Genomic DNA, 25,945 nt, shown 5'->3' with positions numbered 1-25,945 from the left:
ATTTAGTATATATAATAAAGGAGTCACCTCAAACCCCTGGAAAAAGATGAAAATTTTAATAAATGGTGCTTTTTAATAAATTTTGCTAAACATTTGAAAGAAGATAAAATTAGATCCATATCTCACACCACACACAAGAATAGATTCAATGAATCTAATGTGAAAAATGAAACCACAGAAGTATATAAAAATAAAAGGGTAAATGCCTCTACCACCTTGATATAACAAAAGGCTTCCTAATCATGCCTCCAAATCTACAGGCAATATAAGAAAAGACTGATAAATTTAGTCACATAATTTTTTTTTAATTTCCAGGAAAAAAACCATGATAAACAAATTCAAAACAGACAATGGACAAGGCTGGGAATTCTCAGTGCTTGGCTAGCATGTGCAAGGCCCTGAGCTCAATCCCTAGCACATACCACAGATAAAGAGCTAACACTCACAATATATAAAGTCCTCTTAAAAACTGATCAAATATCTATTAGAAAAAGTAAAAGAAGACATAAAAACATAATTCACAGAAAGATACAAAATGATCCCCAAATATATGAAAAAAAAATGTCCAGACTCAGTCTTAATAAGAGAAATGTCAACTGAGGCAACACTGAAAAGCCATTTCTCATCTATCAACCTGGCCATTTAATTTTTTTTTTTTTTTTAGTTGTCGATGGACCTTTATTTTATTTTAGTTATATGTGGTGCTAAGAATTGAACCTAGGGCCTCACACATGCTAGGCAAGCACTCTACTACTGAGCCACAACCCCAGCCAGCTGGCAATTTTTTTGAATGACATGACATTTAGTTGGTGAGACTGTGCAGTGTCAGAATATTCGTAAGGCTCCTCAGGTAATTCTGATGCTCAGCCAAGATTACATATCATTGGTTTAAAGCAATGGTCTCAGTTGAAACTTCATAACAGAAAATGACATTTTCCCTAAAATTCAAAGCCTTTCTTCACTCCCCTATTTCCAGCAATCCTTAGCTAGCATGGAAATTAAATTACATGCCTATATTTTGTTTTGAAAAAAGCAAACAAAGTTTGCTACATACCACTGCAGTTTTTCTAACTCTTCTGGTGAAGAGGGGCAAGGTGTCCTCATAGAACAGCAGCACTCTTCTGAAGGAGACAAAAAGAAAAGGAAAAAAAAAATCATGGTCAAGAATGAAGTAATGTAGAAGTTCAGACTCATCAAATATATGGTTCTTATACTGCCTGCATTTTAAATAGAGATTGTCTATAACTGGTGGTAAAATTAATCAAATGCCTTTATATTGGCAATTACACAATTATATAGTAGGTGCTCAAAAATGGTAATTGAGTGAATGCTTTTTTTTTTTCTTGTTTGGTTATATTCATGTAACATCAATCACTGTTCAACACCTAAGAGGAATCAGAAGTAAACATATCCTGGAGAACATTATGTTAATTGAAATAAGCCAGGCACAGAAAAACAATACCACACGATCTCACTCTGATGTGGAATCTAAAAGTCTAACTCATAGAAACAGAGAATGAAATGGTGGTTACCAGACTGGGGAGATGTTGGTTAAAGGACACAAAATTTCAGTTAAAGTAATAAATTCTAAATATCTATCATATGACATGGTGACTACCCTAAGTAACAATATATTGTATGCTTGAAAATTGCTAAGATTTTAAATGTTCTCACCACACCAAAAAATGATAAAGTATGTGAGATAATGCATACGTTAAATAGTTTGCTTTAGCCATTCCATAATGTATATCAAAACATCATACTGGACACCAAAAATATATACAATTTTTTGCTTGTTAATTCAAAAAAGAAGTAAACATATCCCAGTAGCAATCGAAACAATTCTCCCTCTCAATAGGGTTTGTTTTTATCAAGTTTTCTAATGGCATATTGAAATTTTATAAGAAAGCAGGAAAAATAACCTTCTTGAGCTTTCTAAAAATTGCTTAAGGACAAAAGAGTCAAACAGAAAGCTGAAACATATGCAAACTTATTAATTATATTTTTAATTATAAAAGCACACATGGAGAGTAATGAGTAAATGAACACAGCAATAGAGACAACTTACCCATTGGTCGAATATGTACTCTTTTCAAAGCAACCATTATAGCACACACATTCATCGTCTTATTCAGTTTTATTGTGAATGTACAATTTAATGTGCTGTAAAGAGAAATATATAACCAGAATGTTACTAAATTGGAAACCTACCTATGCACTGACAGTATTAACTTGCAGTGTCACCCAATAACCTTCTAAATATTCATCTACAATGCTCTGAACTTTAATAAGACATTTATAGAGATTCACATTCATAGATGTTGCAAACAGATGCTGTGTGGTTTGTTTTGCCTGTCTGTACAATGAATTGACTGGGGTGAGACTTGGTTGCAAAGGTAAGCACCTTGACACCTTTAGTCTCCCACTGCCACAGCTGGCTACTTGCTTGGTGTCTACAGACATTTGAGTTTCCATCATGGGAACCCTTTCACAAACCAGTCTAGATGAATGTCAACGTCTGTTAAATCCCAAATCTCTCTGGCAATCTAGATTATCAGATAACTAAGAATTTAAGACATTCTCCCTGTTTCTTTCTACTTTAGCCTTGGTGTAGGTGGAAAAAAAAATTAATGCTGCAAAAAATGAAGAGGCAAGGGAACTGAATTAAAACATATAGACGACAGAGAGTCAACTTATAATTACATGGAAGACTTGTCATGACTTGTACCAATGAACAGTTTGATGAGTGGAAATTATCATTTTCTAGGACTCAGACTCTCGTGGAATATTCATGGTTCTCATGGTGAGATTATTGCTGTATAAGCCATTGGCTAATGCAGGCTTACACAGGACAACCAATGGATGCAATTTAAAAGGGTTACTTATCTGTGCAACCCCAATAATTGTTGGACAATTTCTGATTTTCTCTTGTATACATTTTAATTTCTACTTTTCTCTTTTCTTCCTCCAATCTTTTCCTTCCCCCTTTCTTCTCATTCTGAGTTCCATATTGTGTTTCCTCTTTTCTGACTGAATTTCACCATGCCTGGACCACTATGAGCCATTTTTTGGTCATAGCCATTTTTTGGTAGCCCTCAGAGATAAGAACATCGATGAGCCTCAGCCTCATAGAATCAGAGGCAAATGGTCTGATATCAGACACCTCTCCCTCAGTGTTTAATAAGGAAATTAAAAGATACAGTGATGAAATGATCAGTGTTAGGAAAAATAAAACTATATAAACCCAAAATGTCACTAATAACTATGTATTTATGTTAGAGGAAAGCCTATGAATTTACAACTTAATGAAGACTCCTTAATACTTTATTTCTCCCAAATGGAGAAATAATAAATATTTATTAAAGAATTTAAGATGACTGACCTTTGGGCCTCTGCTGTAGCACACACTATAAAATAAGTCTGAAATAAACAAAATTATATGTTATTTTGACAGCTGGAAAAGACGACCCAGGGTGAATCACAGAATTTTAGAACTACGAGTATCCCTAGAGATCACCCCTTTTACACTCCTGCTAGATAAAAATTATTCAGGTCATACAAGTTCTACTTGAATTCCTCCGGCACCAGAAAGCTCAGTAGTACACGAGGGAGCACATTCTCTTGGAGTTTTCATTTTAAGAAATGTTTGGTCTTACAGGAAGGAAAATCTATCTCCTTCATATCCACCCACTGCTCCTAGTTCTGACTTTTGGATGCTAGTCCATTCGCTCTTTTACATGACATATTTGGGAGAATTTGAATACATATCTCCCAGGGAATACAAAACTCCATGGTTCCCCCCCAAATAATAACAATGATTACCAACAAGGTACAGGGTATACTGTGATTACCTCACTTAAGGTTTGTAGGGTTTTGTTGAGCTCTGATCGTCTGTTAATAAAATCAGAGAAGTTGACATTAAGGCGACCATTAGTGATGTGAAATGCAAAACAAGTTAGATTTGTAGCATTTAAATCAAGCATGTGGTATTTATTGCTCACAGTGTTCACTTTGAAGAAACACGGGGCATAATGAGAGATTGCTATGTGGGAAAAATAAATTATTTATATGTCAGGGGAAACTAACCAGACAGGAGCTGTACTGGTTCTAGCTAAGAGCAAGATATAAATTATGGTGGAACAATCTTGTTATTCATTAAGCTAGTGCAACTGCGCCCCCCCCCCCAGCTTCTTCTTGCAGAGGGCCAGAGGAAGAGCTGGCCCCAGGCAAGCATTTCTGAGAGGGGCAAGCCACTTACCCTGAACCTCTGATTAATTCCTCATTCCTCTCCAACTCAAACAGCCTGCCCTCTCTAGCACTCTCCAGCCCTGCCTTCCCCTCCTCACAACTCCCCTTCAGGAATTTCTCTCAATCCTCTCTACCATTCCCATTCCAACAATATTTTCTTTTCTTCAACATGGCAGAGTTTCACTGAAGTTAGGATGAAAGAAATCTAATTAAAGAATTCGCCCTAAGGCAAGGATTTTCAATGGGGATGGGAGGACATTTGGCAATGTCTGGAGACATTTTGGGTTGTTGCGCTGGGAGGGTGCTACTCCATGGATACTGTTAAATGTCCTACAATGCATAAGACAGGCCCCCAAAACAAAGAATCCTCAAGCTTAACACTGCAGGTGCCAATGCCAATACTGCTGAGGGGGAGAAACCTGCTCGGAGGAATGGACAATAGTTCTAGATAGCTCCAGGCAAGGTCTGAAAGGAAGAAGAGAAGGACGGATGAAATAGTCAGCTAGCTCCTCAAGCCGGCAGGAGCCACTCCTCTGATTGTGCTCAGAGATCACCTCCTTCCTGGGAGTTTCCATGCGCCCTCCAGCACACACCTAACTGCTCCTCCTGCTCTACTGTCTGATCCTTGGGATGTCTTTTGGTACTCTGTATATGCCCCCTTTCATGAAGTTGTGTCTCTCCGTGACAGAGGAAGACTATTTATGTCCTAGGCCATCTTGTTGGCTGACATTTTCAAACTCTGCTCTAACTGGGGGAAGCTATTTATAATGCATTTCTCATTGTTCTTGTCCTTGTAAGCCGAGGTCTACTTAACAAAAATCTCTGACTTTTGAATCACTGAGGCTTCATGAAAAACAAACAAACGGTATACATGGAGTCCTATCTGGAACCCTTTGAATCATGCTGGATACCAAATCACATTAAAATGCAAATAACAACTCAAATGAAATTGTTGTGTAATTTCACAGCATCAGAGAGAACAACCTCATGGGGATTATAGTTGATGATAGCTGACTTTGGTTAGTTTGGTTAGTAAGCAAGAACAAATTAGCTCTATATCCTTTGGATCTGTCTCTTCCCATTCTTGGTTTCCAAAGCAAAAACAGCTCATCAAGTATCTTTCCACAGTTGATGTTTGAAATTTTCAATCAAACAGTAGAGTACTCACTTCAATTCACTTAGAGACAGCACTCCAGAGTAGGTGCCATTAGTTATATCTTGATTCTGTTGGAAGCAAAAAATTAAGAATAAAATGAATATCATTTATTTTGTTTTTGTTTGTTATATACTCTAACAAGAAGTTGTTTTGCACTTTTGTTAGACACTCAAAGAATTACACCCCAAAGACTGAATCCTAATCCATGGAATATTGTCCATCAGATGATCAAATTGCTGTTACATAGATTCAACTAATTTGTGTGTGTGTGTGTGTGTGTGTGTGTGTGTGTGTGTGTGTGTGTGTTGGTGGGGATTAGAATGCAGGGCCTTGTGCATGCAAGGCAAGAACTCTACCAATGAGCTATATCCCTAGCTCCCAAATTGTTGTTACATAGAAAGGGTGGAGGGAGTGGTACTCAAAAGTTAATCAATATTAATTGGCTAAGCCAGTTTTTGGTTTATGTTTTCTTAAAGGAAATCCTGAGTCAGCAGCTCTTATGTGCTATTTTCTGTCTTTTTTCAATTCAAGGGTTCCCTCAAAAGAACACTAGTAAAGCTCTCTTCATGACAGCCCCAGATTTAAGTAACAAGACCCCAATGTATAAAGGGAAACTCAATAGCAGCCACTACTGCATTTTTAGCACCTAGTTCATGGCCTAGCACATAGTTGGTGCCCAGGGAATATTCACCAAATGAATAACATGTTTGTCTGGGATTCTCTGAACCAATGTAGGTTATGGGAAGGTCGATACCATTGAAACTGAATTCTCCATATGGGGAACACAATTAGATATGGAAGATTATTCCTAGACTCAATATAGATATTTCTTGTTGCTAGGAGGTTTTAAGATAATTTTAAATTTTAAACTGGTAATGAAATTGCATCATATTAACATTCTTATTTAGCCACAAACCTAGTGAAAACTAGACTATAATTATTAAAAAGATATTATGATTATTGATTCAAGTCCTTACCATAAAGCTAGGGATTCAATCATACATATTTTACTTAAACTTGGCATGAAAGTAAATATGCAAATAGGATAAATAATCTGAACCTTCAACAAATCTTTAAATACATGCAAATTCACATTTTAAGAGTACAATAAGAAAAAAAATTTAAAACCTACCTGGGTAATGTTGTGTTCTTCATCATATTGAAACATTATCTCACCTCTAAAAAACACTAAAAATAAATTTTCAAAAAGAAATTTGAGACTTGTATCCTTACAATTTGAGGATTAATACAACACATGAAAAGATTAGCAAATTACTTTATAAACAATTTTGTTTTTACTCCCATTTACTCTCTTGCCTATCAGTAAGCTACTCAATGATAGTCAACATAATTTTTAGAAAATATGAACTATAAATTCTATGTGAGAATTCAGAAAGAGAGGAACTTGTCTCCTTATGAAGAAATTTATATCCCAATCTGCTTTTTTTTTTTTTTTAACTTTGTTTCCTTTAAAGGTAAGTGGGAGAACAAGGTGTGGTGGCTAAAATCCCAGCGACTCTGGAGACAGAGGCAGGAGGGTCACAAATTTGAGGCCACCCTAGACAACCTAGTGAGACTATGTCCCAAAATACAATAAAAAGGGGTATACGTCAGTAGTATAGCACTTGCCTAGCACGTGTGAGGCCCTGAGTTTAATCCCTAATACTGAAAAAAAATAAATAAAAAACAAAAAGGAAAAAAAAAACCCACAAAATCTAGGGGAACTGTGACTTTGATGTTAACTTAAAACAAAAATGTCTTTTAAAGTTATAGTTACAGTTACATAGATAAAGGAGGGAGGGGGAAAGGAGCAGCTAAGCAGCCTTATGGAAATCTACTTATTGTTCATCAGTTTTTCAATTTAGTTTTTGTTTTTAAAATACAACTACCAAATGCAATATCTTTCCCAGAAACACAACTGAGATTTTGCTTTGAAACCTGAATAGTGTGCAGGAAAATTCTTCCTTCAGTTGAACAACTCATTTTTGCTTTCTCTTCAGATTTGCCAGAAAACCTTGTTCTTAAAATGCTGACTTTGGGATATATTAAATTCAATTTCAGTCAACCTATTTCCTGTAGGGTACACCTAGGGGGCTCTATCTGGAAATAAATAAAATGGAGACTCTTAAACAGAAAAGTATGCATTTCATCACAGGAACCCAAACCTGGCCATTTGAGCAATGGGGCAAGGATGTCATATACACCAAAATAGAGTTTGGCCAATGTTTTTGGGGACCGATCTTAGTAAATACTTGAGGTTTTATGTTCTCTGTTGTAATTCTGCCACTGAGCATGAAAGCAACCACAAAAAATATGTAAATAGATGGGCATGGATGTAGGCCAATAAAACTTGATCTACAAAAACAGGTGGCTGGCCATATTTGGACTCTAGGCAGTAGTTTGCCAACCCCTGAGTCAGAGTTGAACGCCTCCTTAACTCATCCTCTTTTATTGCACCCAAGGTACTACAACTGATTCCCATGGCCATGTATCCTATGGTCTACTTCCACTTAAAAATGGCTGACAAAGCCACATAAGCAGTGATTAATGTGACCTATTTCTACTGAGAACTTCAATTTTTGAATATTGATACTGAAATTTCAATTAATGCAGTATATAATTATTAAAAGTAAATATATTTGATATCTGCATAGAATTACTTATCCATTTAAAAAAAATTAAAAACCTTTAGCTTTTAAAAGCATATTTAGATTCTGTATGTCTGTGAACACTGAAATCCACAATTTCTCTCCCTCACATTCTTGAGTGCATGGTGAATTTCATAAATGTGCTGGGAGCACAGTAGTTCTGGTTTGCACAGGGCAACCAAGAAGCCATCACCTTTGACCCTTAGTCTGACTCTTCCTGGTCATCTCTCAGCTTCTTCACCAGCCTCCACTTCCTTTAATGGACCTACATTGGAAACCTGCAAAAAGCAAAGGTTTCTAGTTTCTGGCAGGATATCATGGTATTTCTGGTGCCAGAAGAGTTGGTTCTCTGATGAGGTTGTTTTCACCAGACACTAAAACAAATGGTCAATTCAGTCACTTAATTGGGGAAAACATTACACCAACCAGCTTTCTGGCATCTGTTAATTCTAGATGACCAGATTTTTCTTTTTTGACTACAAGTTCAATTTTCAAACAGTTATCAAATATGTAGACACAACACGGAACTAGACATTAGTCACCAGCCTAAAACATGGATGAGGCACAAAAATAATGACTTTATGGGGAATTCAGTAAAGAGAAGAGTAAAAAAGGAGGGAGAAAAGGAGGAAGAAAAGAGAAGCAATATGTGTGTGTGTGTACATACATATAAGTATTTATTATATAATGTATCCTATAATTCATTCCTTTCATCAAAATCACCTAATATTTCCTTTTTATATTCCACCCAGAGCATAATATCAGCAGATAGCTCAGATGAGCAAATCTCATATTCACACGATAGAAAGTGTTTCTACTTTTTCACGTTCTCTAATTTATCCAACCTTAAGTTATTTTACTTGAAATTGTTACCTATGTTTTTCAAATAAATTCTAAAACTATTAAAAGGAACAAAATAAAAGGGGAAAAACCTATGATTGTTTATTACTGGAGACATACCAAGATTTTAATATCATAAAATACCTTGCTACCATTTTCTTCTCTCTTCCCATGATCTCCTAACCCTTTCTGACATGCCACATCATATTTTTCTGTTTTTCACATTTGCTTTCATTGGTTTTCATAAGGTGGGGAACCCAAAGAGCCAAATCAATGTGAGAAAAGTGGTTATTTCATTCCTCTGGCCCATGGCAGAAAGAAAAATATTCCTATTTTAAAAATAGCTTGTTCTCAAGAGATTTCTACCTTAACTTTAAAAAATAGTGGACAGCCTTGGTTAGAGATGGCAAAACACAATATGGACACAACTGGAATTAGCATTTAGTTGAATTAGTTGTACATGAGGTTTCAACATTCTAGCAGTCGGGTTTGTTTTATTCTTAGCAAAGGACTACATCCTGTTTCTAAGCTATATTATTTAAGGTCCTACAGGAAAGCTTGAGGGATTTATATACAAAAAGTGACTTTCAATAATTAGTAATAACCTCATTATTATTCATGAATTAACACTAAGAGTATTAGTTATGAATTTAAAGCTACAGTGAAAAATATTTGCACTTTATGTCTCATATTAAGGAAGTTAATTCATCCTTTCACTAAACAATGGGAAGATAATTTCAACCAGATCTAAAATTCACTTTTGTTTTATTAGGGACTTTTGGTAGCCAGGTGGTATAAAAACAGACAGGTCAGAGAGGCACACACATACACAACAGGAAAAAACAAATCAAATAATTTTTCTCTATGAAACAAATTTATCTGGTAATGTATAATGTACACAAGAACTAACCTGAATCATTGCAAATAGATGACAAATTGCAGATATTTCTCTGGGATTTGACTCCTGCAAAAAAACAACAACAACCTAGCTGGTTAAGCACATCAACACCTGCAATTATATACTACATTGTCAAGAATATTCACAAACGTAGGCAAATGTGGACCAAAAATATTAAGAAACTGGATAAAACTGGCTGGATGAATTTCACAGAGACTAAAGGAATGAGAGTCTTCATTTAGTTGGTCAGCTATGGAACTTGACTCTTTACTATTCTATAGTATGTCAGTGTCTGACCTTCAACTCCTTCCTAAAATTTCTTTGTTTCACTCACAATTAACCTTTTGCCTGTCCAATATAAAACAGAGCACCAGGTAACAAATCAAATATAGAGACCTTAAATGGAATAGGCCTCAAAGATCGTCTTTCCCTTCCTGGATTGGAGAGTCCCCAAATACTCTAATGTTAGTCCTAGCTCTCTTTGCAAATGTATGTATGAAATAACATTAATGTCATGATATTGTTTCATGAGCAAAAACTACAAAATTCAAAATGTATTTGCTGTGCACCTACCATATTCTACAGGTTTTGGGAGGTTCAGATATAGACCCTGCCCTCAAGGAGCTTACAATCTAGAGGTCGATACTGGCCAGTATATAAAAAGTTTTAGTGCTAATCAGGACTTCAGATCACATGAGCATACCAAGGAGGCAGAATGGGAGAAGAATGGGAGAAGAAATGAACCATGTTAGAACAAAAACTCCAAACAGATGTATCTGAGAAACACTTTCTCCTTTAGTGAAAGGAGAAGTACATCTCTTTGTTTGAAAAGAGCTCAAGATTTACTTCTCTAAGAGTCTTTCCTTCACTAATTGCATCCTTTTGGTGAAGCATAAGAAATCCATAGTAAATGGGAGGGGCAAATGCTGACAATGTACTAAGCAAATTGCCAAGGGGAAAAGAGGGTTATATTAAGGAATCTTTCAGTCTCTTTGTTAGGTTCTGTATGGTCAGAATTATGTATGCAATGCCAATTGCTAGTTAATTTTTATTACATGTTTGTCCTATGAAAAAACTATGAAACTTATTATTTGAAATAGAAATAGAAAACTATTAAAACTATAATTTGACTTAGTGCAAGTGATATGGTTTCGGTCAGAATGATTTATTGGTGTACGGGCATCATGCTTCAGCTAAGAGTTTTGATTCTGTGAACAAACTGAATTTAGGTGCCCAAAGTTAGATAAAGATTTCTATATTCTTCCATAGCAATGTTACCCACACCAGAAGAGGAAGATTTCACTTTAAATGTAGTTACTTATAGCTCACTATAACATACATACAATGCAAATGTTATAGAATATATAGATGGTGGGTAGTAATGCTTTCTTTAAAGCATTGATCCATTCTTGCTATGCTTTTCATTCTGCCATCTCTACCTGCATCTCCATTTCTAGTGATGTGGGTCTTTTTGTTGCTCTTTCATACGGAGAATTTTCTTTCCTGTTTCTAGGCCCATTATCTGCACTACAGCTACTTACTGGTCACTCCTTAAATCCTGAATGAGAAAACTGTCTGAAAAGGGTCAGATACTAAATATTTTAGGCTTTGTGGGTTATATGTTTTCTGTTGCAACTACTCAACTCTACCATTCTATATAGCAGAAAAGTAGCCATAGAAAATATGTAAACGAATGGACATGGCAGTGTTCCAATAACATATTTTACAAAAACAGGCAATGAACCAGATTTGGCCCATTGGCAATAGTTTGCCAACCCCTGTCTGAAGTCAATCAGAGGGCTTTGTTAAACTGAGCACAGTGGTGCATGCCTGTAATCCCAGCTACTCTGATGGCTGGAATCAGGAGGAAGGCGAGTTTGAGGCCTTTTTAGCCTAGAGAACTTAGCAAGTCCCTGTATTAAAAAAAAAAAAAGAAAGAAAGAAAGAAAGAAAAGAAAAAAGAAAGAGAAAAGAAAAGTCTTTGTTAAGTATATCTTGTATGCCTAGTCTTGTATTAGGTACTTAAAAGTATAATCTTGCTTTGCTTTAGAAAGAATTTGAGGTTCACTCCTCTCTTTCATTAATTGCATCCTGTTCATAAACTCATTACCACTAGTCCTACCTCCTATGTCTCTTAACCATGAGAAATGCTTGTGGGGTTGTGGGTGTAGTTCAGTGGTAGAGTACATGCTTAGCATGCAAGAAGCCCTGGGTTTGATCTCCAACACCAAGGGGAAAAAAAGAGAGTGAGAAAGAGAAATCCTGGTGGAATCATTGCCTTTATCTGCATGCATGTTCACATTTGTGACCTGCTTCTTTGACCTGTCTCCCTCTTGACTAGAAGATTCTTGAGAGAGGGCACTGTGCCTGATCATTATTATACAGCCCTTAATGTCTAGTACAACTTCAGATACTCAGTACATACACATCTATTCATTAAGAACAGATTTTACTTTTTAAAAAAAAGAGAAAGAGATCATAAACACCAGCCATTTGTTTAATTTTACCTTAGTTATAAAGAAGAAAGTCTTGATATTTATAATAAGTCATACCTGATGCATTGAAGGTTTTTACTATAGTGATTTTAGTTTTTTCTGCAAAGAAGCAATTTAAATATTAGAGCACAATTGTTGCTTGTTTTTAAAAAACACTTTGCCATGAATATCATTTTTTAGTGAAGTGCAAATAAAAATCACACCGTTGACATCTTTTTAAGACATGATTGGTCATCTCAGCAGTGGAATGGATGGGACCTGCACAGAAATTGTAGCATTGGCATGGGGTGGGCCTGGGAGTTGGATTCCCATGTTTACCCAGTTAGATCACACCCATTACACACCCCACTGCTTGTGTAATTCTACTCCAGTTTCCAGGCACTGCTGCTAGACCAACAAATGTGAATTTCAGATACGTGGAATTAAGTCACTCTCAGGACCTCTGGGTGATAGGTTGTAAAGGGTAGGTGATTCAGAGTCAAAATTAATGTGACTCAATACACATAGGATCTAAAATACTGCTACTGCAGTCTACAGTCTAGCATCCTGCTGTTTGCTTTAACAGTTATCCCTGTTGTACTGATAGATAAAACTATTTTGAGAGAGGTCAAAACCATCCAACTATAGTCACACAACAAGCCCACAGCAGAACCAGAACTGTTTAAAGTTAGGAACTTACAGGCAAATATTAACATGTTCTAAAGAAGCAAACCTTAAAAATATCATTACATTACAGTTGGGAGACAAAGCACATGGTTCATTTGCCAGATAATGGAGAACCAGGTTCAGCAATCCATGCCATCAGGATGGCCAACTACAAGAGGCTGTGTTCAGGGCACAGATTTGCAAAGTTCTGTCTCCTAGTGCAGATGGGGAAATTCTGAATAAAAGAATAAGCTTGAAGCTTGGAGATAACACTTATGAATGATGATGCTATATTGACAACTTCAAAAACCTCATTTGTGTGTGTGTGTGTGTGTGTGTGTGTGTGTGTGTGATATTGATGAGTTCATTTCACTGTGTGACTCATGGGCAATGGTTGGTAGTAATTACAGAGACTGCATTATCATTAATAATCCTTTAAATATATTGTTTTGTTTGCCCTGATATTCAACCTCACTAATAATCAAGAATGAAAAATAATCTGGGTGCAATGGTGTACTGTAATCCCAGCAGCTTGGGAGGCTGAGGCAGGAGGATGACGAGATCAAAGCCAACCTCTGCAATTTAGGGAGGCCCTGAGCAACCCAGTGAGACCCTGTGTCTAGACAAAATACAAAATAGGGCTGGGGATATGGTTCAGTGAGTAAGTGCACTCTAGGTTCAATCCCCTGCTACCAAAAAAGAAAGAAAGAAAAGAAAAGAAAACCTAAGTAATTGAGAGAAAAATTAATAATATACTATAATCCTAACAAAGGTACAGTGACATAGATAACCTCATCCACTGCTGCAAGGAATGTGGCTAGGCACAACCCTTCTGGAAGGTAATTGGACAGTGGGTGTCAAGGGCCTTAAAATATTCATACGTTATGTCCAATCCTTGGAATGTATCCTACAGAAATCAAGGATGAATGAAAAGTATTGGCACCAGGATGTTCACTGGAATAACCTCTATTAAAAAAATAGAAACAACTTTAGTGTTCAACATATGGTATACAATGGAATGTTATCAAGTCATTAAAAGCAAGAGATATTGGCAAATACTTATAATTTAATATTAGGTCAGAAGAGCAAGATATAAAAATCTACATAAACTATGACTACTTTGCAAGGGACATATACATAAGATATATGCATATAAATACATGCATATATTATACTAAATGAAAATATACCAAATTTTAACAGTCTTAGAAAAGTAACATTAAAGATGATTTCTATCCTCCTTCTTTGTATTTCTCTATATTTTCCATTTTTATGAGCTACCATGTATCACTATGATAATAAATGTTATTTAAATGAAGTGCTACTGCCATAATAGTTCATAAGTTTGAGAATGGTGACAACAGAATTATAGTTCAATGTCAAAGTCAAAGGAATAATAACAGTTGAAAGTTCAAGAAAGTTAGCAAAGGAAAACTACTCTTTACTAACCCCGTAGACCACACAAGTGAAAAACTTAAGAAGTCATAGAAGAAAAGCTATGACATTTAGAAATAACTTGATATTACCTGTCTTGTTTAATGTAGACAATACACTGGAAGTAGCATCTGAAACAAAATAATAAAAATTAGTGTAACTACTGGCATGGTTAACAAACATGACTCTTGTAACATTCCTTAAATATTTTACTTTTCCTAAAATCCAGAAGTTAGTTTTGCAAAAGTATGCATTTGCTGCCCATCCCCTTACTACTATCCATTCTCCCACTCCTGAAGATTAATTGAACAAATGTTTGTTCTTTCAAAATGCGTTTCCTGAATGCCAGTTACATATCTAACACATAACAACACTCCCATAATTATTAGATTTAAATAAACTCATTTACGTTGTTTAGTTTTTGTCCTTTACAATAATGAAATTCCCTAAGGGATCTGAAATTTCTAATGTTGATACCAACTTTAGTAGATAGTGGTGGGGAGGCTGAATGTTTCTTCCGGTGGTATAGTCTTTTAAAGTAATTTTAACTAAGTCTAATTTAAATTTGAAGTTCTTTTTTATATATACCTTTATTTCACTTATTTATTTTTAATGTGGTGCTGAGGATGGAACCCAGTGTCTTGCACATGCTAGGCAAGCACTCTACCGCTAAGCCACAATGCCAGCCCCTAAATTTGGAGTTCTTAAAGAGTGTATTCAACTAACTTTTAGGAAAAACCTCTTTTGATAGTGTTTGATCTAAAATCCAACTTTGAATCTATTCTATTGTTATTTCTTTAAATGAAAAGCATTCAAGAATTTATTATTCTGGATGAATTTTTTAAGGAAAAAAAAGGTATTACATTATCACACTTAACACACACACACACACACACACACACACACACGGATCCAAACACTGCTACAAAGCTAAATTGAAGATATTCTTTTCACTGTAAAAAGTAATTACACATAAAAATTATAACCTTTGGCTCTTCCCATTGGGCCAAATATGAATTTAAACCAGTTTTTGATCAGTATAAGCTGCAACTATGATTAGCTCCTTAACCACCAACCACATGGTGAGATTTTAACTAAGCGATTCTGAAAAGTGTTGGGGTTTGACCGCAGTAAGATGGAAGGCTATCTACCCACAAAGAGGATGGAACAGAATGTGCCGCCCGGCCTGCCTCCCTTGAATACAGCACAAAGCTCTGTCCTTTTCTCTAGCACAGTGAGGAAGCCAGTTTTTCCCCCATTTCATACTCTTTAAAAATCGGTCAAATCATCTGTAAAAAGGCTGTCTTTGAACACTCTGTGCCTTCAAATCCATGCTGAATCATATTGAAGTCACTAGATGTGCTTTTCTTTCTTTTTTTTTTTTTTATTGGTTGTTCAAAACATTACAAAGCTCTTGACATACCATATTTCAAACATTAGATTCAAGTGGGTTATGAACTCCCATTTTTACCCCAAATACAGATTGCAGAATCACATCGGCTACACATCCACATTTTTACATAATGCCATATTAGTAACTGTTGTATTCTGCTAGATGTGCTTTTCACATTTAAACATCTGTCATGCAAAACCTTATGGCATTGTGTTGTAGAGCAAGTGAAATGGAGTACTCAAAATTTCTTTTCTAGAGCAATTAAGAGTGGTGGAGGGCTCCCTCTGTGATCATAATAATTTTATCATTTAACCAGAAAGTTTAGGTCACTCTTAAGGGTTGACAGGTTTGGGGGTTTTTGAAATTATTTAATGTATTCAGAAATAATTTAGAGATGGAAATCTGCCACACTGTTCATTATACTTATATACATATTAACAGTTATCAGTTTTCACTTGCTCCAGAAAAATTCTTACCATTGAGGCTTGTAGTTTCAGCCACTTTTTGTTACAAGGAGAAAAACAATACAAGGTATCATTAAAACAAAAATTTAACGAATTGGGCTAAATGTATGTTTGAATTTTTTCAAAGTCTTGCCTGGAGTACCATTGGAGTAGGGGACAAAACTGACAAGAGATGATTCAACTGCAGGAGAGAAAAAGAACATTTTAAAATAAATACTTTGAAACAGTTATGTATTAGAACTTCTGAGGTATAACTATAAAAAGAAAACATGCTCTGAGACCCATGATCACAAAGCCTGCTACTACCTATGGAATATCATGGAAATAATCTTAGGAAACACACCAAAATAAAGGAAATATTACATTCAAAATTTTCAACCAAGAGAATTCTAGAAAACATTTAAAATAATGTATTGAACTACAATCATGAAATATATTCACATATTGGCTTACAACGGTGCTTGGCAACTCATCCCACAGTGAATTTAGGATTATAAAGACAAATTGATACCACTCAATATTGTACTACCTAACACAATTTCCCAGTAAGCTATTTTAAAATATGGCTGCTATTAAGACAATCAATTGAGTAATAAATTTCCTGTGGAGTGACTCTATTTAGGTCAAGAGGTCAATCTACTACACTCATCTTACATGTTTAAATATTAAAAAGATCTAGTGGCTTGACCTCTACCTAAACATGGGAAAAACAAACACAAACATTTTGCAACTAAATCAAGTTTTTAATTTATCTGTAATTTATTTGCCTCCCTATTCTAGCAAGTGCTAAGCTTTTGGAAGCCTTTTGAAGCCTAATTTTTCAGCTGGTATGGACAAACTTTGGGTGTGTCAAGATGGTTGGCTGGCCTGTCTGTTTTAGACTGCTCATGCGTTGGCTGAAACACACACACACCCTGTCTGTCCCACATTATTGCTTCCATATTTTGTCATTTGCTACATTTATTTTTTTTTAAGTTGGCAAGGATATTTCATGAGGAGTAAGACAGTTCATGAGGGATAAAATCAAAGTGCAGGTATGGACTCCTTTGCTATTGGAGCAGAACAAAATAATTGGTCAGAGCTGGTTTTTAATTAATGACTATTCATTCTTCCAAATGTTAATGAATGATGATATCACACAAAGAAGAGGCTTATGGGCACAGCTGTCTTTGCCCTTCAATGCTACACTGGCTCTTCCCCAGGGCACTCAGAACCTAGGCTGTGACTAGTGCCAGTGTGTACCCTCAAAGCCCTGTTCCTCTTCTCTGCAAACAAGATTTTGCAGATATCATCATAATCAAGTTCGCTGAAAGTTATTCTACTAAAAGAAAAATACACTCTACCCTGGAATCTTAATAACCAGGAGACAAATTGGCATGGTAAAAAGGGTTTGGGCTTTGGTGGCATGCAGTCCAGGTACAGATCTTTGCCCCATAACTTAGTAACTCATACTAATGATAGTTAATTTAGTAAGGGCTTACTCTGTGCCAGGCACATGTATCCTTTCATTTTCACAAATACCCTATGAAGCAGGTACTGTTCTTCTAATTAATAGAGGAGGAAACTGAGGCATAGAAGGGTGAAGGAACTTGCCCCAAATCAGAGCTGGCAATGGGGGTGGGAGGGTGGTAGCCAAATTCAAACTCTAATAGTCTGGTTCCAGAGAATGTATGAACATGAGCAAGTTTTCCCTGCTGAGCCTCATCTGTAACATGCATATAATGATTCCTATCCTGCAACACTGAGAGGAATGGGAAGATGTTTGAAGACTTCTAGGCACGTAATATATGCACAAGAAACAATTGTCATTTTTATTAATTCCATTTAAATGAATAACAGTAGAAGCTCATTTTCACACAACTAATGATAAAATGTGAGTTGGCTCATCTCTTATCATGAGAGATCATTCTAGTCTATATGGTACAGCAGGAAGAAATCAGAGAAGCCATGTGCTGCCTCTGTATGATGTGGAGCAAGAAGCTGTGAGGTCTTCGACAAGTTACTGAGGTGCTATGGGCTTCATTCTCTCATCAGCTAAGGACTAGAGCTGGGCTACTGTATCCCTAAGGTTCCATTGCAGCTATCAATCTGGAAATAGGATCCTGTTCCTAGTTCCTGCCAATATGGGTTCTAGTTATTAATTTATCTATAATTTATTTGCCTCCCTATTCTAGCAAGTGCTAAGCTTTCGGAAGCCTTTTGAGAAATACTCAATGAGGGTACTGAGGAAGCATGTTTAAGAGAATATCTCATCATGCAAATATAAAAACATTTGGCATGTTTAAGTTCTTGATACTCTTCAGAAAATTCGTGAACTAGAATACCAAAAAGAACTGAAGAACTTAAGCAGCTACCATGATGTAAACCCACAATTTATTTGCCAGTGTTGTACTTCCCAGCTTTGTTTGGCAATACAGAAGAATCAATATGGCTGTCTTCTTGTCTATGTTTGCTATTGATTTTCCAGGTGTAGGTTTAATGACATAACTTAATTAAGCTACTTGCAGAAAAACAATTTTGCTATAACTGACTGCATGCCATACTGTGTGGAGAACTTTTGGGATAATATTTTCCTGAAATTCCCCAAAGTCATAAAATAACAGTCTTACCAGATGGTGATAACAAACTGGAATTATCAGCATTTTCTGTCAAGGAAAAAGGTGATTTAAAATTAGTTTACTTTATGCACAAATTTGTAGGAGATGAACATCTTTAGTGGCAATGAATCTGAGTTGTAAATAGCTACCAAAAGAGGGCAGTATGTTAACTTACTATTATTCTTGACATTGATCAGTCCTTTTGAATTCTCTCCAAAGACATCTCTTAGAGGACTAAAAACTTCAGCTACTGCCTAATATTCATTAAAATGTGTAGAAGTAAATGTGTACATCTGCATAAATTAAACTTCCATGAACTGTGTTTCTTTTTAGCACAGATGTTAGCTATGCTTATTCTGCCACCTCTTGTATATAATTTCAATCTGGTCAGACACCTCTCAGTGTACAAACTACAAGAGCTATTGAGTTATTAATTTGGAGAAAATGCTCATGTCCCTTAAAAGTAATTCTCTTTTTTTCTCTATGTAAAATAATATAATCTTACTGGAGAAACTTCAGAAATGACAGAAAAACAAAAAACAAAAAAAGAAAAGAAAAGAAAAGAAAAGCCATCTATAATTTTGCCACCAGAAATAAGTGACATTAATATTTTAGTATATATTATTTTCCATGTGTATATCTACATATGTATATTAATGTATATTCACATACATATGTATATATTTATTTGTATAATAAGAAGGATCATGTTACACAAAACTATTTATTGTTTTATATCATTAAACAAATTTCCAAATTTGTGATAAATGCATAGCATTTCAATGATTGGATGTACCATTTATCTATGACAAATTTCCTTTTTAATGAGCATTTTAATGTGGACGATTTTTCATTACAAATAATGCTGGATTTTTGGATACACACATGGCTCATTCTTTCAGAAATTCATGAATTTTGGTTGTCAAAATGCCCTATAGAAAACTTAAATTAGTTTACAGTACCCTTTGCTATACACAACAGTGTTATTTCCCCAAACCTTCCCTCACGTGAGGTGCTATAAGTTGTTAAAAAAATTAATTATAAAAGAATTGTTATTTTCTTTGTGGTATTCTGACATACAATTAATAGGAAAGAATAAGTATGTTTGGAAACTAAAGTTGCATAATGAAATATACCTACTATCATATGGGAGCCTATTTTCCTGAAATGATGGCAGGGTACTTATTATTTTCAGGGATAATTAAAATCATAATTGTGCTTTCAAACAGGATTGAATGATGCTTAATTCCCCACTTCCCCTGCAGCCAATAAGGCAAATATGGGCAGAGTGGTTAGTTGTCTTAGTACCCTAATGTAATTAGAATGACCTCTTCCTTAATCTCTGTTCTTTTTTTTTTCAATTGATTTTTTTTATTGGTTCTCAAAACATTACAATGATCTTGACATATCATATATCATACATTTGATTCAAATGGGGTATGAATTCTTATTTTTACCACGTGTACAGATTGCAGGATCACATTGGTTATACATCCGCGTTTATACATACTGCCATACTAGTGTCTGTTGTATTCTGCTGCCTTTCCTATCCCTCATGCTACTTCTATATTCTATTGATCAGAGTCTATTGAGTTAACCTTTAAAGGGTTAATTTTTAAAATATTCTTGGGAGCACTAGGGGGCAATCAGTCATTCACATGTTAGTATAAGTTAATCTGAACTGGTTGAATTCTTTTGATCATCTAGAAAACACCTACCATACTGGGTAATGTGGAAAAGCACTGGGGAAAACCATCATGAGCTTCTCTGAGAATGACACTTATTAGTTTGGGTAGGTGAAGCCGAGTGGGGCAGGGGTGTGGCAAAGGCAGGGAACAGGATGAAGGTACTTGGGGATAGTGGAGTACCAGAGAATAGGGATGGAGAGTGATGCTGAAGAGCAACAGAACCTAACACAGCTTCCTTAACAATTTCACCCCATGACTCACCATAGGCACTAACAATTCCAATCTTTACTGCCAAATCTTTTGACCCAAAGCTGTATACTCACAGGGAAAGGGGTTCAGTTTCACCTCTTTCTTAGATATTAGAGGAAATGGGCAACCCAAGGGTAAGAAGAGAGCCAGAGCAGAGACTCAATTTTCCAGGAAAACCCATGAAACTGATTGGCCATCCCTGGGTAGACAGGTCTGACAGGCATGGACTCATAAGTAAGAGCTTAAACTTAATCAACATGTAAATTTCATAGGTTTTGATTGCAGGCAGAGCTGGGCATGTAGCCTGGAACTTACAGGGCTCCTGGCAGCTCCCAAAAGGATAGACAACAATCTGCTTTGATGAAGAGAGGGAATCTAGTAAACGAAAGCTTCAGTTTTTTAACCCGGTAAGTTCCAAGTTTTGGGGGCTGGGGTGGTAGCTCAGTGGTAGAGCACTTGCCTAGCGTGTGTGAGGCACTGGGGTTTATTCTTAGCACCACATATAAAGAGATGAATAAAATAAACATCCAGCAACAGCTAAAAAAAATATTTTTAAAAATGTCCCAAGTTTTCAATTCTGTAAGCATAATAAATAGTCAAATATTATTTCAAAGTTACCATAAGTGGTAAGTTCTTATATGTGTTCCACATCTGGGATGACAGGAAAAAATGGGTTAAATTGTTACTGCCTACTTTTTCTTTTGGCAGTTTTTCCATTTGGTTTTGTTTGTTTCTTGCTTGCTTTTGGGGACCCAATTGCTTGGTGACTAACATTTATTCACTTTTTCTATCTCTCATTATGATGTTCTGTATCAGTCCTCCTGGTCCAAGATAAAGACATCCTCACAGGTCTTACACTTTCCTGAACATCAGCCTATGTTTCTCTTGTGTCTCTTCCAATTCACTTCCCATTTGTAACAATAAAGAGGTGGTCGTCATTTCCAATGAGTCATATATTTGAGCTCCATGCCACTCTTAGGAGACAAAACATTTCCACTGTTAAAAAGATTCATAAACAAAGGAAGGAAAAACATTTAAAAATTTCAGATTTTCCTTTGCAAACCTATAAAGAGCAAAAGTTAAAGCATTATTCTTTTACTGAAGTCAGTCTAAATCAATAAATAAAATTATTGTAATCCATCTATAAAATTTACTCAATGTCACTCCCTGGTGATTTTTTTTTAAGACAAAGCCCATCAATTATGAGCAGGAGTTTGGTGAGCAGAAGCGGAGAATGGAAGCCAAGCAGAGCCAGAGGAACTGGAAACTCAAGAAACTGACCTCCTTCCATGGCGTCTTTTTCCCTACCTCACCTCCCTGGCACTTTTTTTCAGTTATTGCCACCACCTCCTGAACTCCATTCTCACATGGCCAAGTGTGGTCCCAGCACTGCCATGTGAATATCCCCGCTGTCGTTGCCTCAATATACCAAAGAACTCAGCCCTCATTACCCCACATCATTGCCATACTCGATCCATTCTTGAATTTAATAGCATTGCTGGTAACACCAGCCAAATAATTCCAATTGAGAACTTCAGTGCATTAGACTCTTCTTGCTGCTATAATGAAGTGCCATAAATTTAGCAGCTTAAAACACAAATTTGTTATCACAGAGTTCTACAGGTAATAAGTCTAGTACACATCTTTCCAGCTTGAAGTCAAGGTCAAGGTGATGATAGGTGAAATTCCTTTCTGGAGACTTTAGGAAATAATAAATTTCCTGCTTATTAGGGTTATTGGCAGAATTCAGTTCCTTGAAGTTACAGGACTGAGGTTCTCATTTTCTTGCTGTGACAAATTGAGGGCCATGCTAAGTTTAGAAGCAACCCATGTTTCTTCCTCATTCCTCCATCTTCAAAGCCAGTGACAATGGGAAAGGGTTGGGGAGTCCTTCTCATGTGCCATCACTCCAATTCACTTCCTCATCACACTTTAAAAAAACTCACATGATGACTGGGTCTACCCAGGTAATCCATGATAATCTCCCTATTTCCTATCTCCCTATGGTCCTTAACTTTAATTATACCCACAAAGTCCTTTTCCATGTAAGTTTTCACCCTGTCTTATAAAATTGGAAGTTTTAGAAGATGACCCCTTTATGTCAATTCTCTGGTCCTCTAAAGCATGCTCCGACTACAGAAGAAGATGGAGATGGCTCTCTCCTCTTTATATCTTAAAGTATTAATTGACTACATGAGTCACTTGGCATTGATATATATTATTTAACATTCACACTGTGTCTTAGTCCATTTTCTGCCACTATGACAGAATACCACTGGCTGGGTCAATTATAACCAATAAAAATTTACTTGGCTCATAGTTCTGGAGGCTGGGAAGTCCAAGATTGAGGGGTTGCATCTGGTGAGAACCTTCTGGCTGTGTCATAACCTGGCAGAAGGGTAGGTGAGCTCATGAGATAGAGAGATATTAACCCATTCCCATGAGAATGGCAGCATTTATCTATTCATGATTGCAAAGCCCTCATGACCTAGTCACCTCTCAAAGATCCCACTTTTTCAATATCATCATGATAGCCTTCTAATTTCAACATGAGATTTTCACAGGAATTCAAACAATAGCACACTGGATAAATTATTTTTCCAACTACATACTAAGAAACTTGATGCTTTATTTATTTTCCTTCAAGAATCCAGTCCAGTGTCTTGTTCAAAAGTATTTTTAGATGAACTGATGAAATCATTAAGAAATCTCTATCATGGTAGAGCACTTGCCTAGCATGAAACCCTGGGTTTGATCCCTAGCATTGTGAAAAAAGAAGAGGAAGAAGAAGAAGAAATCTCCATCATCGGGATCAAGCCAGGAACCTATGATAGGCAGTTCAAGAGCAGGAATTTAACTCAGGGAAATAGTGCAAAGGTGAAGTGCTGGAGCAATCCACAGAGGTCAGCTGTTGAGAGCCACGGCCGAAGGGGCCCCAGCAAACTTCCAGCTGATTGGCTCACAGCAGTCCCAGCAAACTTCCAGCTGATTGGCTCACAGCGGCCCCAGCAAACTTCCAGCTGCCAGCTGATTGGCTCCTCTGCGGTGATGCTCACTGGGGGACTCTTTTGGCTCCGCCGACAGGACCCAGCCAGTCGGCCTCAAGAGCAGGAGGAGTAGGGGTTTAAGAGGCTCGTGGGAAGCCGGTGGTGGCAGTTGGGCTCTGAGGGAATTCCTGAAGAGCTTGTGTGGTGCGGCATGTGTGTTCTAAAAATAAAGTTCGTTTCTGCTTGATAAGTGGCTCGTGAATTGTGCCCAGCCAGACTGCGGCATTTGGTGGCCTGCACGAGGAACGACTGAGGGTTAAGTGATAGGTAAACTGCTCGCCCCTGAGGGCAGGGCGAGAGCCATTTTAAGATTCTTCTTTGGTTTTGTTTCGCTTTTATTTTAAGTTGCCTGTCCCTGGAGATGAGTGAGACGGAAGAAAAACCGCTCACATCTGAGGAAAAACTATTTGCGTCTGAGGAACAGATAGGGAGAAAGGATGAATGGACATTTCAGGAGGATAAAAAGGCTGATATAATGATTTTTTGTTGCACATACTAGTCCAATCAGCTGGCAGCTGGAAGTTTGCTGGGGCCGCTGTGAGCCAATCAGCTGGAAGTTTGCTGGGGCCGCTGTGAGCCAATCAGCTGGAAGTTTGCTGGGGCCCCTTCAGCTGTGGCTCTCAACATCCAGCAATGGCAGGAAGCTGCTGGTACTTCCAGGGATGGAGGAAGAAGGAGGGAGGTGAAGTTACTAGATCCTAGAGAGGAAAGCCACAGAGCATGAGCTGAGACCACAGAGGGGGCTGTCCAGTGAGATGGAATCATGGAAGACGCACAGCCCACTATTAGAGATGCCAATCAGACAGGGGGAGAAATGCCCCAAATTCTTCCTTTCCTCCTGCAATCCCATCTCCTGCCATTGCTGCCCACTGGCCACATATAGCTGGAAGCCAATTGGCAAGGGGACGTGGAAAATATGGCATGGGGTTAGGTCTCTGTGATACAAAGCAGAGCAGGGGAAGCATGGGGATGGATCTGAGAATAATGAGACAAAATGACCTATTGTGGAGTTCATGAAGACTTGAGAAAATTTCTTGGATGGCTATTACTCAATCTGAAATGGAGTAGTTATGATTGCCAATCACAGCAGAGAGATTACTTAACAGATCTTACAAGTGTGTGTTAAAATGTCCATTCAAATACATACTGAAGCAACATTTAAAATTCAGCAATTGAGAGCCCGTTGCCTACACTGTGACTTTGATTATATACTCGCTAGGGACTCTTCCTCTTTTTCTAATGTCCCTTCCCTGCTCCCTTGCTACTGATTTCTGAGATCTCTTCCAAATAAACTACCTGCATCCAAATCATGCAAGATCTGGTCTGGGTGTTTGTTTTCATTTTTCTCTCTATTGTTTGACATTGTGGTAGATGTCAAGACTTCAAATGTGAGACGGTTGTCTACAAAGCTTTGAGTGCGGTAATACTAATGAGTCTTTACTTTCAACAAATTGGCCCCAAAGTTGGATGGGGGAAAAAGGTTTAATCTTCTCAGAGTGGATCTAGAAAGGATACAACTAGGCCCCCCTGCATGTATATTTTAGACCCAACTGAAATTTGTAATTTGGTGGCAGTCTTCCTCTGGATTGAATTGCTATTCCATAGAGAGATAATTAAAAACAAGCCACCATGCCTAGAGACTCTTACATAGGAACCCCAAACAAAGAAAAAAAATTGTTATTATATTGGCTCCTCAGAGCTTGAGCAATGGATACTCTTCCAGAAACTGCATTTTCAGATTTTGCTACATAACCAAAAAAATAAATGAAAACATTTCTAATTTGGCACATCTGAAACATGCTTACTTGAGCTGTAACTATCTCACATCACACTGCTCAATAAGTACTCTTACATAATATATTTGTTAAAAGATTAATAATGACATCACTAAAGAAAACTTCAACTCTCAGTTGATGGAACTTCCCAAAGAGCAAATTGTCAGCAATTCTAGGTGGGTTTTGGTCAAAATGGGAAAGTGAAATGTGTTCTTGATCCCCTAGGTCCTGACTTGCTCTTCTTCCCCTTTCACACATTACCACTTCACATCCTCTCAGTCCTTTATCTTCTGGAACTGATCCTGACTCCCTCAGGGCTTTATGTGCAAAGGTCTATGAGATGCATTTTGGAGTATCCCTAAATTCCC

General features: G+C 36.9%; 1 protein-coding gene across 13 annotated transcripts in view; it reads right to left on the bottom strand.

The window, feature by feature from the left end:
• Positions 1 to 25,945, bottom strand: part of Adgrg2 (adhesion G protein-coupled receptor G2) — a 66,153-nt gene that overhangs the window by 24,164 nt on the left and 16,044 nt on the right. For 2 of the 13 annotated variants that reach the window (XM_026405434.2, XM_026405446.2), the window contains exons 2-13: positions 18,831 to 18,866; positions 16,355 to 16,402; positions 16,234 to 16,257; positions 14,457 to 14,495; positions 12,343 to 12,384; positions 9,803 to 9,856; positions 6,537 to 6,592; positions 5,417 to 5,472; positions 3,852 to 3,891; positions 3,383 to 3,420; positions 2,069 to 2,163; positions 1,055 to 1,121 (exon numbers count right to left, since the gene is read on the bottom strand). In XM_026405434.2, coding sequence (XP_026261219.1) covers positions 1,055 to 1,121; positions 2,069 to 2,163; positions 3,383 to 3,420; positions 3,852 to 3,891; positions 5,417 to 5,472; positions 6,537 to 6,592; positions 9,803 to 9,856; positions 12,343 to 12,384; positions 14,457 to 14,495; positions 16,234 to 16,257; positions 16,355 to 16,402; positions 18,831 to 18,866 — 595 coding nt within the window. The remainder of the gene's footprint in view (positions 1 to 1,054; positions 1,122 to 2,068; positions 2,164 to 3,382; positions 3,421 to 3,851; positions 3,892 to 5,416; positions 5,473 to 6,536; positions 6,593 to 9,802; positions 9,857 to 12,342; positions 12,385 to 14,456; positions 14,496 to 16,233; positions 16,258 to 16,354; positions 16,403 to 18,830; positions 18,867 to 25,945) is intronic. The other 11 variants (XM_026405436.2, XM_026405440.2, XM_026405435.2 and 8 more) reach the window with 11 other exon arrangements.

This window comes from Urocitellus parryii, chromosome X (genome assembly GCF_045843805.1).
Source record: "Urocitellus parryii isolate mUroPar1 chromosome X, mUroPar1.hap1, whole genome shotgun sequence".
NCBI classification, from domain to species: domain Eukaryota; kingdom Metazoa; phylum Chordata; class Mammalia; order Rodentia; family Sciuridae; genus Urocitellus; species Urocitellus parryii.
Note: the sequence above shows the minus strand (reverse complement) of the source record. Positions and strands in the feature narration are given on the sequence as shown.